The 17,265-nt window shown below is 38.6% G+C and overlaps 1 protein-coding gene across 1 annotated transcript in view; it reads left to right on the top strand.

The window, feature by feature from the left end:
* Positions 1–16,393, top strand: part of stag1b (stromal antigen 1b) — a 28,150-nt gene extending 11,757 nt beyond the window's left edge. Inside the window, exons 2-34 of the mRNA XM_007232661.4 lie at positions 3,211–3,394; positions 3,534–3,651; positions 3,818–3,958; positions 4,178–4,274; positions 4,377–4,453; positions 4,556–4,760; positions 5,027–5,178; positions 5,270–5,343; positions 5,480–5,603; positions 5,746–5,844; positions 5,985–6,064; positions 6,158–6,265; positions 6,435–6,549; positions 6,938–7,055; positions 7,193–7,296; positions 7,390–7,482; positions 8,444–8,533; positions 8,636–8,839; positions 8,967–9,037; positions 9,144–9,231; positions 9,337–9,417; positions 9,552–9,644; positions 9,945–10,119; positions 10,503–10,642; positions 10,742–10,843; positions 11,700–11,848; positions 11,983–12,111; positions 12,242–12,447; positions 13,355–13,532; positions 13,622–13,735; positions 14,505–14,619; positions 14,734–14,814; positions 14,935–16,393. Coding sequence (XP_007232723.1) covers positions 3,366–3,394; positions 3,534–3,651; positions 3,818–3,958; positions 4,178–4,274; positions 4,377–4,453; positions 4,556–4,760; positions 5,027–5,178; positions 5,270–5,343; positions 5,480–5,603; positions 5,746–5,844; positions 5,985–6,064; positions 6,158–6,265; positions 6,435–6,549; positions 6,938–7,055; positions 7,193–7,296; positions 7,390–7,482; positions 8,444–8,533; positions 8,636–8,839; positions 8,967–9,037; positions 9,144–9,231; positions 9,337–9,417; positions 9,552–9,644; positions 9,945–10,119; positions 10,503–10,642; positions 10,742–10,843; positions 11,700–11,848; positions 11,983–12,111; positions 12,242–12,447; positions 13,355–13,532; positions 13,622–13,735; positions 14,505–14,619; positions 14,734–14,814; positions 14,935–14,958 — 3,774 coding nt within the window. The 5' untranslated portion in view covers positions 3,211–3,365 and the 3' untranslated portion in view covers positions 14,959–16,393. The remainder of the gene's footprint in view (positions 1–3,210; positions 3,395–3,533; positions 3,652–3,817; positions 3,959–4,177; positions 4,275–4,376; positions 4,454–4,555; positions 4,761–5,026; positions 5,179–5,269; positions 5,344–5,479; positions 5,604–5,745; positions 5,845–5,984; positions 6,065–6,157; positions 6,266–6,434; positions 6,550–6,937; positions 7,056–7,192; positions 7,297–7,389; positions 7,483–8,443; positions 8,534–8,635; positions 8,840–8,966; positions 9,038–9,143; positions 9,232–9,336; positions 9,418–9,551; positions 9,645–9,944; positions 10,120–10,502; positions 10,643–10,741; positions 10,844–11,699; positions 11,849–11,982; positions 12,112–12,241; positions 12,448–13,354; positions 13,533–13,621; positions 13,736–14,504; positions 14,620–14,733; positions 14,815–14,934) is intronic.
* Positions 16,394–17,265: the final 872 nt, after the last annotated feature.

Genomic DNA, 17,265 nt, shown 5'->3' with positions numbered 1-17,265 from the left:
TTTGAACCATAGTGTCACATGTATCAGGAATATGTTCTTGAAGGCATTACCATCCACAGTGCACAGTGTAGTGGCTGGTAATGATCATAACCAGCCGCATCTGGCTTGAACTGTCTATGCAAACTGACAGGAGACTCTGTCAAATCACATCCATATTTAATGCGGAACAGCCCACATTTCCCAGGTCAGTGCAGGGTTGTTAAGCTTCCATGGGACATGGCAGAAGTCATGGGAAGCGGCACTATTTGCATGTCTCATGACCTTTGGCATTTCAGTCCACTAGGTATGTGTATGAATGCACAGCATTAGAAAGCAGTGTGATAATATTAAGTTCGTAAGTTCGTGTAAGACTTATGGACTATAATTCAGGGTTTAATCCTGGTTCATGCTGCTTCGCAATCAGCAGCTGGTGCCTGAGAGAGTGTGAGAGAACACTACTCTCTGAGGTGGGTTTGGTGCTTCATTCTCCCCTCATTACTCATATTGTGATGCTGGCTGGCACAGACCTTTTTTGCCTGGTATATTAGAGCTGTGGGTTCTGTGCTTTCCTCTGAGCCTGTTGGCTGTCTGGTGATGCGTCATTAGTGAGAGTTCTGAAAAATCTGACTGATACGAATCGAAGAAGGCGTGTGCTTGTTCTCAGCCCTAGTATTGGGAGCACTGCAAGTAGTATTAAGACAATAAAAATGCAGTTTAAGGCAACCATTGTGGTAAATGGGATACTGGATTTTTTTGTGGGAACAGGCTGAGTTGGTGGATTATTATTATTATGCATTATTCTTATATAGTGCCTTCCTTGAACCCAGGCATGCTTGCTTTATGCACAGTCCAATACTGTCAGACAACACGCATTCCAATGAGAAGCAATAGCCAATTGTTCTCAGCATACACTCAATCTGAAACAACTGCACTGACCCAGGATGGTATTGCAATCCATATGCAGGCATATAGGCATAAAACATTCACTTCCTCACACTAGAACAATTTAGAACTCAGATAGGGACTTAAACCAAAGATCTTAAAGCTGAATGCTAAACATAACCTTCACCAGACCACCAGGGCTGACCATACCATACTGTGTATTGTGTGGTTGACTGGTGAACCAGGGATGAATCACTAGTGAAGGTTTCAAAAGCCCATATTAACTCCCGGATAGATGTGTTTCTTTCATGCTTTAGTTAAGTTCATAATCACTTTTAAAATAAAAATGATCTATACTACCTGTAAAAGAGTAGGAACGTAATTGTATTTGTATTGTTCACTGAGAAACCATCAATGTGAATCAATCACCTGTGGAGGCTTCCATGTTGCTCTACAAGTGAAGTTGACAACCACGTCTAAAACTGCATTTGATTCAGACTGTGTAAACAAAGTGCATTCTCTTTAATAAATATACAGCAAAATAAACATCCAATTCAATTTTATGTATTTCTGTTTGTTTCAGTTTTGATCCTATTGTTGAGTTGATTAAGGATCCCATTATCAGTCAGCTGCGCACTCTGTATACTGTGCTTGTGAAAGCCCAGCCTGCCTGGTTGGTCATATATTCCAGTCTAGAGGAGCTGGGGGGAGGGGAGCACAGGATAGAGCAGAGCATAAGGGATTTTATTTATGCTATTTATATGCCATCTTTTTCTCTGCTAACCACGGTGCTCAAAGTGTGTTTTTGAATGCATGTTGTGACATTTATCCGTCAGGACTACCCAGGCAGGGAAATACGTTCATGTCACGCAAGCAGTGTTTACTAAGCGCTGGAGAGGGAAGCACAGATGGGTCTGCACTCTCAGTATCCAGAGAAACGCTGGTCTCCTTCACTCGCTCCTCTGGAGGTGGAGAGCCACCTAGTGTCAGTTAAACACTGACCCCAGAAAGAGGTGCATCCCAGTTTGTGCCCAGGTTGATGTGCAAACTTGAAGTTTTCTATATATACTCTCAAATTCACACAGTAAAGCCAGCAGGTCTGGATTCAGTGTTAATCCATTCTCGCTCCACCATTTCACATAAAGCCCAGGATTCAGTCTAGGGCCCTCTTGGCTCATCTGTTTCCACAGCAACAGTGAAAGACCATGCTCAGTCTGCCCCCTACTGTCAGCCATGGCCATCTCACAGAGAAATCAATGTGCAGACCACCAGAGACTATAACCAGGGAGGGGAAATATTCCCAAAATTGTGTTAATAAATCATTAACCTAGTTTCAATCTATACTGAGGTTATATTTAATGATTTTGGGCCTTTTGCAGATTTTGGGCAAAATCTTTTGGCTTGCACTGCCCCCAGTGGCTGTGAGCTGTTGTTGCAGCCCACTCAGACTTGTAGGGTCTCAGATTTTGTTTGGTGCTTCAAATTGTGTAAAAAACAAACAAACAAAGTCTTTCCTAAAACTTTTGATGAACATTTGAAATATTGGTAGTTTTGATAGGACTTATTGGAGCCTTTCGTAAGTTGTGTATTTTGTTGGCTCTTTTGTATGTCTTGTTTTTGTTTATTATTATTACTATTATTTAATTTAAGTGCAATGTGTTTTTTAATGTATTCAGTTATTTATAACAGGGGTGTTTAAAATTATAGTTATAAATATGGACAGTTAAGTTTTTAATGTAGTTTATACTTAACTTGTATTAAGCATGCTAAAATTAACTCTATATCAATTTCAAGCTTGTGCTGTGCTCTCCCAGTTAAACATTATGTAAACTGAATGAAATAATTTTTTTAAACCACCTAAATACAGTGAAATCCCAGTAAATATCTGATATTTATATGGTGACTATCCATATCGTAGATAATAAAATAATATAAATACATATTTTTAATTATTTTATAACCTGAGGATCAGGTTTCAAGGTTTGGCTCTGTAAACTTTTTTGAGTCCAAATCAAACTTTATTTAATACATTTATGTGTATATTATTAACATGTATAAAGAACATATTACCACGACAAAAACACGCTGATCTGATTATTTAGATTAATGCATATATATTCAATTAATTACAGAAACAGCGATTGCATGAGTGTGTAATCTCTTAATAATGATCATAATGTTTTTTTCTATACTTCGGGTCACTTGGTTGCAGTTCCTAACATGGCCAGCTGGTGCTACTAAAGTATTCCTGAGGAAACTTCCTGAATAAAATGCATTAAAACATTTTATGAACTTTTAAATTATTTTGTCTTCTATTTTTAAGTCATGCCCCATTGTTCTGTTTTTCAGGGTCTGTGACCTGAGTGAATGGAGGTGTTTGCAGCCTGTTCTGACTGAATTATCTTACTGGAGCGCAGGAGAAGCAGGAGGCTTTCTGACACCCTCGCTCCTGCTCTGGATAAAGTGTCTACAGTAAAAAGCCTGTACCTGAATAAAGAGCCAGGATGATTAACTCAGAGTTCCCTGTTTTACAGTGAGTAAAAACTGTTAAACTATAATTTTTTTGGGCTGTTATAATTACACGTGATATATTGTTCAGTTTTGGTATAGAGAGTTCTGTTATTTGTTCTGTTGTACTGTTGGTGTAGTTTTAATCTTATGTGTGTTTGTAGGGACTCCTCTAATGAGTCTGGGCAGGGAGACACTGTGAGCCTGAGCCTGAGTGTCAGTGAGCTGGAGGACACTGGAGAGGGAAAAGGCAAAAAGAAGAGAGGAAGGCCAGGAAGACAGGTATGACTAATATTTTCAAATTATTTATTAACATATTACTATAATTAAGTAAAAGTTGGGCCCACATGTAACACAGTTCACCTTTTGTGTATATAATTTAAGTGTTCTAATAGCTCCAGTTTGAATTGATTGATTGATTCATTCATTCATTCATTCATTCATGCAGCAAGCGTCCAATAAGAAGGCCCGCAAATCTCCGGTTGACAAGGGGGGAAGGAGGCCTAATGGCATGGCCCAGCAGAATGGAGAAGGTGGGGACCCTAGCACACTGTTTGAGGTGGTCAAAATGGGCAAGAGTGCTATGCAGGTAAGGCTAAAATCTTTTCCTTCCTTGCACTTCTGTTTTGTCTAAAATGTGTTTAAAAATATGTAATTAACCAAAGCTGAAGCCTACAGCAAAATAAACTGAATTATAACTTTATTCCTCTTATTACCAGAGATATGTTTAATAATTCTTTTGGCTACGATTGATCATTATGAGGTGTATTTTATCTAATGAATACTTCATTTGTGTGATGTTTTGCAGTCAGTCGTTGATGACTGGATTGAATCGTACAAGCAGGATAGAGATATGGCTCTTCTGGATTTGATCAACTTCTTCATTCAGTGCTCGGGGTGTAAAGGTAACTGCTGACAATGCTGATCTTGAACATACATGGTTTTGATGCATCCAAACAGTGTTGCATGGTGGTGCATTGTCTAAATTATTGCTCTTTCAATTGCAGGTACGGTTAGAATTGAGATGTTCAGAAACATGCAGAATGCAGAAATTATTAGAAAGATGACTGAGGAGTTTGACGAGGTATGTTGTCATCTTATCCATTTTCTGGTTCTTCTGGTATTAATATGCAGTGTGTTTTATTAAAAAACAGGGATGCATCAGTGACAACCTGTTGTGTTACAGGATAGCGGGGACTACCCTCTCACAATAGCTGGCCCACAGTGGAAGAAGTTCCGCTACAACTTCTGCGAGTTTATTGGCGTTCTGATCCGTCAGTGTCAGTACAGCATCATCTATGATGAGTACATGATGGACACAGTCATTTCCCTCCTCACCGGCCTTTCAGACTCACAGGTCCGAGCCTTCAGACACACCAGCACACTCGCAGGTAAAGCCTCCAGATTAGACTTAAAATCAAGGTTCTAAAATGTGTTATTAGCTTAGTGAATCACAACTCTGGTGTTATTGATTTATTTGATTTATTTATTTTTATTTATTTTGTCTGAGATATGAGTAACCCCTGTTGTATTAAATCATCAGAATACCCAGAGGAAAACAGAACAATGTTTGATACAATAGAACTGTATCACTTAAGCCTTTTACTGTTAGTTGTGTGTTTTGTTTGTTTAATTATTTGCTTAATTGTCCTGCCAGCTATGAAGCTTATGACAGCCCTGGTGAACGTAGCACTGAACCTGAGCATCAACCAGGACAACACACAGAGACAGTACGAAGCTGAGCGCAACAAGGTTGCTGGGAAAAGAGCCACAGATAAGCTAGAACTGCTGCTGGAGAAAAGGAAAGAGGTACAACATTTCTTTCTGGTTCTCAGCCTGTTTTGAATTCCTGTATCATTTGTATGGACTCCTTATTTATATTTTGTTTATTGTGTTCCAGCTTCAAGAGAACCAAGATGAGATTGAGAACATGATGAACTCTATCTTCAAGGGTATTTTCGTTCACCGCTACAGGTATTTCTCTATCAGTGCTTCTTCACACCCATATTGTTTATAATGCAACCTTCTATGGCCTCCCTCAAGAACCATCCAAAGACTCATTATGTGTAAGAGTGTTTGTTTTAATTATTTGTACTTGTTTTGTTTTCAGAGATGCTATTGCTGAGATCAGAGCTATCTGCATTGAGGAGATTGGTGTGTGGATGAAGCTGTACAGTGATGCCTTCCTGAATGACAGCTATTTGAAGTATGTGGGCTGGACATTGCACGATAGGGTGAGTGTGCATTAAGCTTTAGCTTTGAGTTGCTTCATTGTTTATCTGTGTGATGAAACAGTCATGTAATAAAAATGACATCATTTATTCTATGCAAGTTAAAAGTGCTTGTTATTGGGCACTAACTCTTGTGTTCTTACAGCAAGGAGAAGTCCGACTCAAGTGCCTCAAAGCACTTCAGACACTGTACACAAACAGAGGGCTCTTCCCCAAGCTAGAGCTCTTCACGAATCGCTTTAAGGTCAGTCACTTTCATGTTTGATCAAAATTTAAATACATATTCATGCATTAAATGCACCTTTTATAAGCTAAATAATAATTACTTATATTGTGCTTGTTTTCCTTTATTTATTTATTTATTTATTTTATTTTTCATTTTAGGACCGCATTGTGTCTATGACACTAGATAAAGAGTACGATGTGGCAGTGGAGGCCATCCGGCTAGTGACTCTGATACTGCAGTGAGTACTTGGCTTCTACTTTACTCTCTCCACCTCTGTATCTCCCTGTCACCACCACGCCTTCACCTGTGTTTTGTTTTGTGTGTGCTGCAGTGGCAGTGAGGACGCCCTCTCTAATGAAGACTGTGAAAACGTCTACCACCTGGTCTACTCCGCCCATCGTCCCGTGGCTGTGGCAGCAGGAGAGTTCCTTCACAGGAAGTGAGTGAACGAAATAATAATTGGTCATTGGGTTATAGTTTAGCTTCTCAACATCAATGCTAAAACGGTGGCTTTTGCTATCGATTACCATTTGGCTAAATGCAGTCCCACAACATCAATAGTTAACACAATTGTTCTGTAATTAGTAATTGACCTTGTTTGTCCTCAGGCTGTTTAGTAGACACGACCCCCAGGCAGAGGAGGCTCTCGCTAAGCGGCGGGGCAGGAATAGCCCTAATGGCAACCTCATCAGGATGCTGGTGCTTTTCTTCCTTGAAAGTGAGGTGAGTATGGTTGTGTAAACTACACTATAGTTAAAACTAAAAGGATTCCGTATTGTGATTAAAAAGGTTTTTTTAACTTCAAAGAAGAAGTGAGTTTCGGTTCATCACTACACAAGGATTTAACAGTCTTGGGGTTAAACAGCTTGTGTTGTCTTAGAGCATTACACGCCACACAAACCATAAAATTAAGTAAGAAATTAATCCATTAATTAACATTTTGTTAATTAATTCATATATCACATCACCAGGGTTTTTATTATATAAAATAGTTAAAATCTTATTGTTTGATGATTTGAAAGAGTTTATAGACTCTAGAAATTTCCAGGCTGTCGTTGTTAATGTGAAATGTAAACACACTAATTTGTTTGTGTGTGTGTGTTTCCTCTAGTTGCACGAGCATGCAGCGTATCTGGTAGACAGCCTGTGGGACAGCTCGCAGGAGCTGCTTAAGGACTGGGACTGCATGATCGAGCTTCTGCTGGAGGAACCTGTACAGGGAGAAGAAGGTACAGCACCTTGTTCACATATCCCTTTGCTAGACTGAGCCTTTTTGCTAAAATGATTGATAACTGGAATCAGATAACCAATTACTGCTTTGTTTTTAACCATTTGCTGGTGCTGATTGTTGTTGTTGTTGTTTCAGTGCTGGGAGACAGGCATGAGAGCGCTCTGATTGAGCTCATGGTCTGCACCATCAGGCAGGCTGCCGAGGCTCACCCACCTGTCGGCCGAGGAACAGGGAAGAGGGTATGTTCCTCCACTGTTACTTTTTTCATGATTATCATTTTCTGTAGAAGTATAGATTTTAAAACATTTACTTTTCTTCTCGTCACCCATCAGGTTCTCACCGCCAAAGAAAAGAAGACCCAGGTTGACGATAAGAATAAACTCACTGAGCACTTCATCATTGCTCTTCCAATGCTACTGTCCAAGGTAGACAAAAATACTAATGAGTAGTTTGTTTTAGGGTGCATTGTTTGTTTATTGACCCCTAAATAAAATAAAAATAATAATTTGAATTGCTTCTGCTTCAATGAATTGAATAATGTCAGTCTTTTAATATCACTGCATTAGACTTTGGTTTGAGAAACAGTCAGCACGTGCACAGTAGCTAATCAAATGTGATTTTTTTTTAGAAAGTAATCAATGTGGCCTTTGCAAATGTCTTGGAGCACCCTATGCATGCAAAGACTCTGCTTTTTTTTGCTTCAAAAATAATTTCAAAGCCACAGGGGGTGTTTCTAAAACCCTGTTTGGATGGGATTAGTTTTTTATGTGGGGTGGTGGACAAATGCAATTATTATTATCTCAGTTTCTCAGTGATTTTTTTTAGTTCTGTAAGAATCCGTGTGTCATTTTGGATTACATGTTCTCAGTAAAAAAAAAAAATAGAAAAGATTTACTACCTTCTACTTTCTGTAACAAGATACATTAAAATAACTTTGATTAAATTATATAAGGATATATTAAGCCTGTGCTAGTGTGGGTAAGTATTTCATTATGACTTATTTTTAGCCGTTTTAAGGTTTAATGCTTAGCCTATAGCGTAGCCTATAGTGCACATACATCTTATTAACCTTTTGCTGGTCATTTTCAAACTTTCTTTATTACTGTAAGTTGGTTTATAAGGTGGGTGTTATGATGGGATATGATGTCGTGAATCGGTCATAACTTTTACTGACCTCGTGTATTAAAGTTACATTACCTACCCATGTAAATCTAATCTAAATAGCCTAAATAGGGCTAAAGTAACTTATTTATTACTGAGGCTGTGATTTATTATTTATTATGGGGGGTGTGTAATTTGACCCATGTATAAAATATATACATGTGTACATATGTTTATTAAATAAATAAGTAAATTGTAATCTCTTCTTTTTACACTCCTTCCCAGTATCAAGCAGATGCTGAAAAAGTAGCCAACCTCCTGCAGATCCCACAGTATTTTGACCTGGAGGTCTACAGCTCTGGGCGAATGGAGAAGGTTTGTGAACTTTTGTGTTAACTGAGTTTTGAGGGTCAGTGCAATATGTAGCAGTCAGCAACTAAACTAATTTATATTATTTTGTTCTTTTCTGTTGCTTAGCACTTAGACGCCCTGCTGAAGCAAATCCGGGTGGTGGTGGAGAAACATACGGAGACGGAGGTACTGGAAGCCTGCAGTAAGACCTACAGCATTTTGTGCAGTGAAGAGTACACCATCATGAACCGCGTGGACATCGCCCGCAGCCAGCTTATTGATGAGCTCACAGATCGCTTTAGCCACTCTGTGGAGGACCTGCTGCAAGAGGTAAAATATTAAATCAGCCTGGAGTCTCTCCACTGTATATCATCTTCTGAGTATTTCTGAGCCCTGGAAATTACTTCTAAAAACAATTTTAATTTATTATTTCTACCATACATTTTCTTTCCCTCAGGGGGATGAGGCTGATGATGATGACATCTACAATGTCCTCTCATCTCTAAAGAAACTCACTGCTTTCCATAAGTAAGAGAGCTCTGAAATCTTTTTTTTCTTTTAAAGCATATTACTCATTCTGGTGTTTTATAAAAACTTTATTCTGAGACTCTCTATTCCTTTATTTGCATTCCAGTGCTCATGACCTCACAAAATGGGACTTATTTAAGAACTGCTACCGGTTACTGAAGATGGGAATAGAACAAGGGTCCATGCCAGAGCAGGTATGATCTTGACCAACAGTGTGTTACAGTCTGGTTCAGCCTTATAATTAAAAAATAGATATTAGTATAATAATATTGATATTGTTTCTTGTATTATGTGCTCAGATTGCTGTTCAGGCTCTCCAGTGTTCACATTACTCAATCCTGTGGCAGCTGGTCCGGATCACAGAGGGATCTCCGTCCAAGGTGCGGCACATGTTTAGGCTTGTGATTCTTGTATATTATCATAAACTGAGGATTCCACATGTTCGGTAGACGTTGTGTTATTAACAAGTCATGTAATGGCATGTTTGCATTTCCTTTCCTTTTGTATTCCTCAGGATGACCTTGTTGCCCTAAGAAGAGTTGTGAAGTCGTTCCTAGCTGTGTGCCAGCAGTGCCTGTCAAATGTAAACACTCCTGTGAAAGAGCAGGTAAGAGAACTGCAGGAGAGAGTGCTGACAAAGGCATCTGTCTTTTTTTTTAAGGTTAAGTTACTAGAGCTTTAACATGTGGATAAGATATAAACACACACAATTTTTTTTATTATTTATTTATTTATTTATTTTTTGTAAAAAGGATTGAATAAAGTATGCAATACAATAGTAACCCAGCAGATGAAAAAGACCTTTAAACAGTGACCTATATTTTCTCATTTTTCCCCCAGTGCAGTTATCTGAAGTGTTTGGTTATTTATTTATTTATTTATTTTTGCATCTTCTATGTCTTCACAGGCCTTCATGTTGCTTTGTGACCTGCTGATGATCTTCAGCCACCAGCTAACAACAGGAAGCAGAGAAGCCCTGCAGCCATTGGTCTTCAACCCGGACAACACCCTGCAGAGTGAGCTCCTCACCTTTGTCCTGGACCACGTCTTCATCGACCAGGATGACGAGAACCAGAGCATGGGTGCGTGTACTTCACGGGTGCTTTCTCGTGTGAATTTTAGAGTTATTTAAATGATGAGGAGAAAGGGATTTATTTTTCTACAATTTTCAATTTACTCCAGTATGCTGTATAGCAGCCGCCCAAGATACCAGAGCAACTGCCTACCAACCAAATAGCAACATCCTAGCGACCACATAGGATACAATATTGACCACCAGGCAGCCACCTAGGATACCATTACAACCATTTAGCAACACTATAGCAACCGTCATTTAACCACGATCCAAGACCCTTACTGCCTGGCTGTGCAATCCAACGAACTTTGTCTTTTTTACTGGTGTTATCAAAAAAAAAAGTTGTTAAAAGTCTGAATGTGTTATAAATGCTCTGATGCTCTTTTGCAGAGGGTGATGAGGAAGATGAAGCAAATAAAATTGAGGCTTTGCACAAGAGGAGGAATCTGCTAGCAGCTTTCAGCAAGCTTATCATATATGACATTGTGGACATGCCTGCAGCAGCTGACATCTTTAAACACTATATGAAGGTGAGGACATTTGGCTTTTTTCTCTTTCTTTCTTTTTTATTTTTTATTTTTTAATAAATAGATGTGATTTACTGACCATTCATGTTTGTTTCTCTTTAGTACTACAATGACTACGGAGACATCATCAAAGAAACACTGAGCAAGACAAGACAGACAGACAAGATCCAGTGTGCCAAAACGCTTATACTCAGTTTGCAACAGGTGAGCAACTGCAGAATTATTAATCTCATCTTGGAGTCCGAAGTGAAAATTTTCTGCAGCCTTAATCCATTTTTGGGCTAGTACTGAATATCATGTACTGCAATTATTAGGGCTGGGCTGATTTGCAGTTCTAAATAAGTGTAGGTAAATCGATACGTATTATGTTTAACTATGTTTTAGAATTACGTATGGTATGTCTAGGGCACTTTCCTTTTGTTCCATAGGGAGTTGAGACTTTTCTCCACTAAAGAAAATAATAATAAAAAAATAATAAAAAAGTTAAAGTTTTGATGTAAAAGAACACATGAAAACTAATGCTATCTTTCTACATCAGAGTTAAGGGTTGCCTAAGCTTAAGGGTTGAGTTAAAGCAGAGCCTCAAACACTCAAACTGAAACATGCACACACACTCTTTTTCTCTCTGTGTCTCTCTCTCTCCCGATGGGTCTATTTCTTGTTCTTTTTCATCTTCGTCCCACACTGCATCCTCTTTTTCAATATTTAAAAATAAACTCAACTAAACATTAAATAATAATTAAAAAAAGAAAAATATTGTTTATGATTAATGGCCCTGTAGCAGCACGCCAGTGTGAGACTCATTCAGAGCAGGAGTTTCCAAATGATGGAATAGAGCATATAACAAATGTGTTTTGAGGTGGGAGAGTTAAAGATAATTGTACTGATTTCTATGCTATATTTATATATACTTCATTGTTGTTCATCTCCATTGTAGCAGTAAACTTCTAAGCAGTTCCCTCCCTAGTAACAGTAATGTAACAGAGTGGGGGACCTATTGTGTGCCTGTGAATTTATACTTTAATTTGCTTACCATCATGTATCTTCTGTGGTTTCTCAGCTCTTTAATGAGCTTGTGCAGGATCAGGGGCCTAATCTGGACCGAACCTCTTCTCACGTGAGTGGCATTAAAGAGCTGGCCCGCCGCTTCGCTCTCACTTTTGGACTGGACCAGATCAAAACCAGGGAGGCAGTAGCAACGTTGCACAAGTAAGTCACTCTGCAGATCATTTGCACAGACCATTCATCTAAATGAGACCCTTCAAACTGAATTGAGGTGTTTCTTAAAATGGTTATTTACTCTAAAAAGCATTCCTGACTTGGCACTTGTGGGACTTTTTTAGGGATGGAATTGATTTTGCCTTCAAGTTCCCCAACCCCAAAGGAGCAGAGTATCCTCCCCCAAACTTGGCTTTTCTGGAAGTGCTGTGCGAGTTCTCTTCCAAGCTACTCCGGCAGGATAAAAAGACTGTGTAAGTATGAGCATTAAAGTTTTGATGAAAGTATAAATAATGTAAATTGTCAAGATTTGGAGAAACTGATATTGTAGCTTAATTTTTTACCGTATTTATATATCTTTTGATTTAAATCATTTGTGTGCAGGCACTCGTACTTGGAGAAGTTCATGACGGAATACATGATGGAGCGGAGAGAGGACGTGTGGCTACCACTGATCGCCTACAGGAACTCTTTGCTAACAGGAGGAGATGAGGACCGTATGTCCGTCACAACAGGCAGCACCACCAGCAGAGCCAGCACAGTACGCAGCAAGAGAGGACGACCGCCACTGCACAAGAAACGTCCAGACGGTGAGGCACAGAGAACAAGCTTCTATGTATTGTATAGATCATCTTAGTAGTCTTTATCTCAGTAACCGTAACCATAAACGTTTTAGCATCTGGTAAAACCTTTAAAGTAAATGTATTAAACTGGTGATTCTTTTTTGCTCCACTTATTTAAATAGTCATAAAACCCAAAGGGCAGCAGATTTGTGTTTTTGTGATTGTGTTAATGTCTAAAACATATACACAATGTCCATATGTTTTTGGACACCCCTTTAATTAAATTAATTCAGCTACTGCATCTTGCCCCCCATTGCTGACACACATTAGCATATTCACACACAGTTTGTCTAGTCCCTGTAAAATAAATAAATAAATAAATACATTTAAAAAATAATGCCAATGAAATATAATTCGCTGGACCAAATGTATGCTTACTGCCAACTGCCATGTGTGGGCTAGAGGGGTGTAAAACTGTCTGTACTGACCTGTAGAGCAGTGAATCTGTGTTCTCCATCCAGTACTTTTGGGATCAGTTTAGGATGGTGATCCTGCAACATCCTGACTTTACTAATGTTTTGCCAATACATACAGTCAGATTCTAACAGCATTGTTCAAACATCTAGTAGAAAGCCTTTCCTTCACAGTAGAGACACTAAAAGCAGCAGGATAAACTATTTTTGAATAGTGTTCATTTAGAAAAAAACAGTAATTGAGCAAGTTTCCCAATACTTTTTTTCTTTATATGGAAGTGAAAGAGTTTCAGATGTGGCCAGAGTACTGTGCAGATCTGGACATTATGATTAAATGTTTTGCTATTGTTGAGATATTACACAAAGGCTTTACTGAGTATATCATAGATATTATCTATTCCTCTAAAGCACTGACCAAATACATGTCTGTTTGTTTTCCTCTCTCTCTCTACCCAAAGCAGCAGACGAAAGTGTTGACGGCTCATGGGTAATGCGCAACGACACCATTCAGACACCTGGAGGTCTGCAGACACCACAGCTTACTTCCACAGTGCTAAGAGAGAACCCACGACAAGCAGCAGAACACATCCCAGAGCAAGACTCCTCAGAGCCTGGCTCAGAACCTGACTACATTCACAAGTATGGTTAAGTCTTTGCATTGTTCTAGGATTACAGATTACTTGTCATTGCTTTCTTGTCTAAACGTCTTTGTCCGTCCCTCCTCTCAGTCCACAGATGCAGATGTCATGGCTTGACCAGCAGAAGATAGAGGACGTGAACAGAAAAGAGCGGGGCGGCATGAACTATATGAAGGCGCGGAGCGGAGGCGTAAGGCAACAAGTGTAAGTACCTTGAAAAGTGGCAAGTTTTTCATCAAACAGATGTCAGTCAAACAGCCCTTTGTTGTCAAGCTGAACTGAGCCCTGGAAATCCAGGAATAGACACACTGATATAGAGAGGCTTATATGTAACCCTGATTGATATTTATCATTTTCCTATATATCACTGTATCTTATATTTAGGGTGATGCATAAATATGATCTCCAATTCCCTTAGCAGATTTAATAGCAGGTTTGGAACTCTGCAGTTTTTAAGAGAGCAGGGCATTGGTGACTTATGCACTACAGTATATGTGGTTTGACACTTTGTGGATGAGTTGCTGAGGTTCTTAAACGCTTCCATTTTTCAGTACTATCACTCTCAGCTGGTGGTGTAATATTTAGGAGGCAAGATCCTATTACAGTGCCAGGCTGGAATTTAGTGACCTCCTAAGAAGCACTCATTCTTTCTCTAATGGTTGTTAAAGCAGACATGGTTAAGGGCTTGGTGCTTAATTTAATTTATTTAATGGATGTAATGTTAATGTATAGTTTAACATTCAAACCAGAAAAATCTGACTTGTCATAATCACAGTATGCTGAAACAGTTAATACATCAGGCCCTCCTTATGTGAGTTACAGGTATATTAACTATACTGTCTGAAAGCAAGGGTCCTTAGTCCCAGTCCTGGAGATTTACCACCCTCAGGAGTTTAGATTTGCTCTTAAACTCTTTAGTGTTTAAAATCAGGTCAGGGCTGAACTTTAAATTCACCACACATTTTGTTTTCAGACGTGGCTTAATGGAAGATGACGCAGAGCCCATCTTCGAGGACGTGATGATGTCATCGCGTGGCCAGTTGGAGGACATGAACGAGGAGTTTGAAGATACTATGGTGATAGATCTGGTGAGTTATTCACTGATAAGATCTCTTAAACGTTGGTTATCAGTAGATGAATGTGTTCAGAAATAAACCTCCACAATGAATATTCCAATTAATCTCTTTTTCCCAAAATCTCAGCCACCATCAAGAAACAGACGAGAGAGAGCTGAACTCAGACCGGACTTTTTTGACTCTACGGCAATTATAGAAGATGATTCTGTAAGTATCGTTACAGAGGGATGTCCAGTTTTAACATATGGTTATTAGACTTTGTAAATATATATATAAGGAATTTGTCCATATTAAAGTAGTAATGTTTACTATTCTATTTCTTTGCAGGGATTTGGTATGCAGATGTTTTGAAGCGAACTGCAAATTCTGTGGGGGAATTGCAACCAGCAGTGTTGTTTCTCCAACCAAGCAGCACCAACGTGTTTTAAGAATCACATGTTCGAAATTATTTTCAAGCAAAAAAGACTCTTGTGCTTTTCTCAGTGATAAAGTCACAGTCACATGTTTGACACAGAGTAAATGTTTGGTGATCATACTGAGTTTTAGTGAGGACCAGTGTGTGAATCTTCTGTCTGTCCAACTCTTCAGTTTTACCATGGTACACATGGCCCATAACGTTTCTTTTTTTTGTTTTGTTCTGTTCTGTTTTTGTTTTGTAGCGTTCCTGTATAAATTTCTCCCTTTTTATCAAGTCCCTGAAAAGCGTTACATATTTTAACAGTTTTAATATGATTGTGTGAAATTCATGTACATACTGTATGGTTTTATGTAATGTCACAGCACGTTCGGGTTGAGCACCACATAGGAGCTCAATGAATTTCTCCTACTTCAAATGTGGGGGACACACATCATACAAACACAAACAAGAGGAACATGGAATTACAGAGGTTTCAACAGCAGCATTTACGTTCTTAACCTGGTTTGTCTTTGTTTTTCTCAAATGGAATATTAACAGCTTGCCAGTTTACATTTTACTAGTTTGCATTTACCTCCTCTGGTTAAGAGCCTTTTAGAGTGATTTGACCTTCAACTTTGCATCTGTGAATATGTCCCAGCTGTAAAACATCTACACAATACAGTGTGTCTGTGAATGTTATCTGTTATCTACTGGGACGTGGTGTCCCATGTATGAAAGCGCATCAGAAGCTTCATTTTAGGGCGTCAGTGTGGTATACAAGAGTGATGTCCCTTGTTTAGGATGGTGCCTATAGACTACATTCACTATTTTGATTAGGACTCATCGGGACAAACCGGGGGGGATTATCATTTGTTGTTATGATAATCTGTTCATGTTGACTGTTGATTTTTTTATGTTTAAATAAAGGTATTTAAAAAAAAATATTTTCAATTAAGTAAATTTGCGAGAGCTGTCGGAACTCACAAGTGTTGGTTTTTTGGCACAATTTTTTTTTTGTTGTTGTCTGTCCCCAAACTGTACTGGAAGTATTTTTTTTCCATGGCCAGAACAAAAATCTTAATATGACCTTTTTTATTACTGTTATTATTGGTCACCCCCAGTCCAGGTTCATTTGCATTGTTCACTAGTGTTTTCTCCAGCTGTTAATGGGGAAAAATTGGCCGTTAAATTTCCAGACGGGCGATTTCTGTTTCTTTAAGACTGAAATTCAGTTTGTTTTATCAAGATGTTGTTTTCTTGCCACCCTGCTTGGAATAATCAGTCAACTAGATTTTAACAGTTGCTCTGGAGAGAAATCTACATTTTGTTTCAGTGTTGTTGTTGTTCAGTACCAACAAAATGCATTTTAATAAAAATGGATTATTCATATGTAGTTGTGTTGTGTTGGTGGAGAGAATAAGTGTATTAATGTATTATTAGCAGAATAATTAATAGCTGAAGCAAAAAGAAAGATCAATATTCTTTGGGTGTGGTTCAGTATTAAAGAGCTTTATCACATACTTCATCACAATCATAATACATTTTACTTACACCTTTCACATTCATAATTCTGTACTCTCAACATAAAGTTTAATTCTGTTCAGGATGCCTGTTAAAATAAAGCCAAAAGTGAGCTTTGTGGAGTTACTGCAGACTGATACCAGGTACAGACCAAGTCCAGTATTTATTGAACTGAGTGATCTATTTTAAGCGTTTATTTCTTTTATTGTTGATAATGGCTTACAGCCAATAAAAACCCAAATATCAGTGTCAGAAAATATGAATATTATATAAGACCAATTGGTACTTTTGCCAGTGTGGTGTACAATGATACTCTATTTTTTTGAGATGCGCTATTACTTACAAAGCCATAACTGTGTGTATAGAGTAGAGGTTAGATTGTCGGCCCGACCCAAAATCGGCACAACAGCGGCAGCGCTAGCCGCAAAATACAACAGAAAACACTGAGGGAGCTGCAGAATTATGTATGGGACTAGAATATGAGCACGAGGAGTTAAAAGAGAAACAGGAGATACAGTATGAAAGAACCTTTACCTGTGAGTAGCTTATACCAGAACACACAAATCTCTCTCTCTATCTCTCTCGCACGTGAACTCCTCCGCGTTTGACTTGCAGCACTGTGTGTAGCTGTTCTTAAAATCATTTTAATTAAATAATAGTTCTATGCTTCTATGTTACAGTGTTAATTAACATAATTCTGATTATATTTCACTCATTCAAACAGCCCGAAAACATCGGGT

The sequence above is a fragment of the Astyanax mexicanus genome, chromosome 1, assembly GCF_023375975.1.
Source record: "Astyanax mexicanus isolate ESR-SI-001 chromosome 1, AstMex3_surface, whole genome shotgun sequence".
Lineage (NCBI taxonomy): Eukaryota > Metazoa > Chordata > Actinopteri > Characiformes > Acestrorhamphidae > Astyanax > Astyanax mexicanus.
Note: the sequence above shows the minus strand (reverse complement) of the source record. Positions and strands in the feature narration are given on the sequence as shown.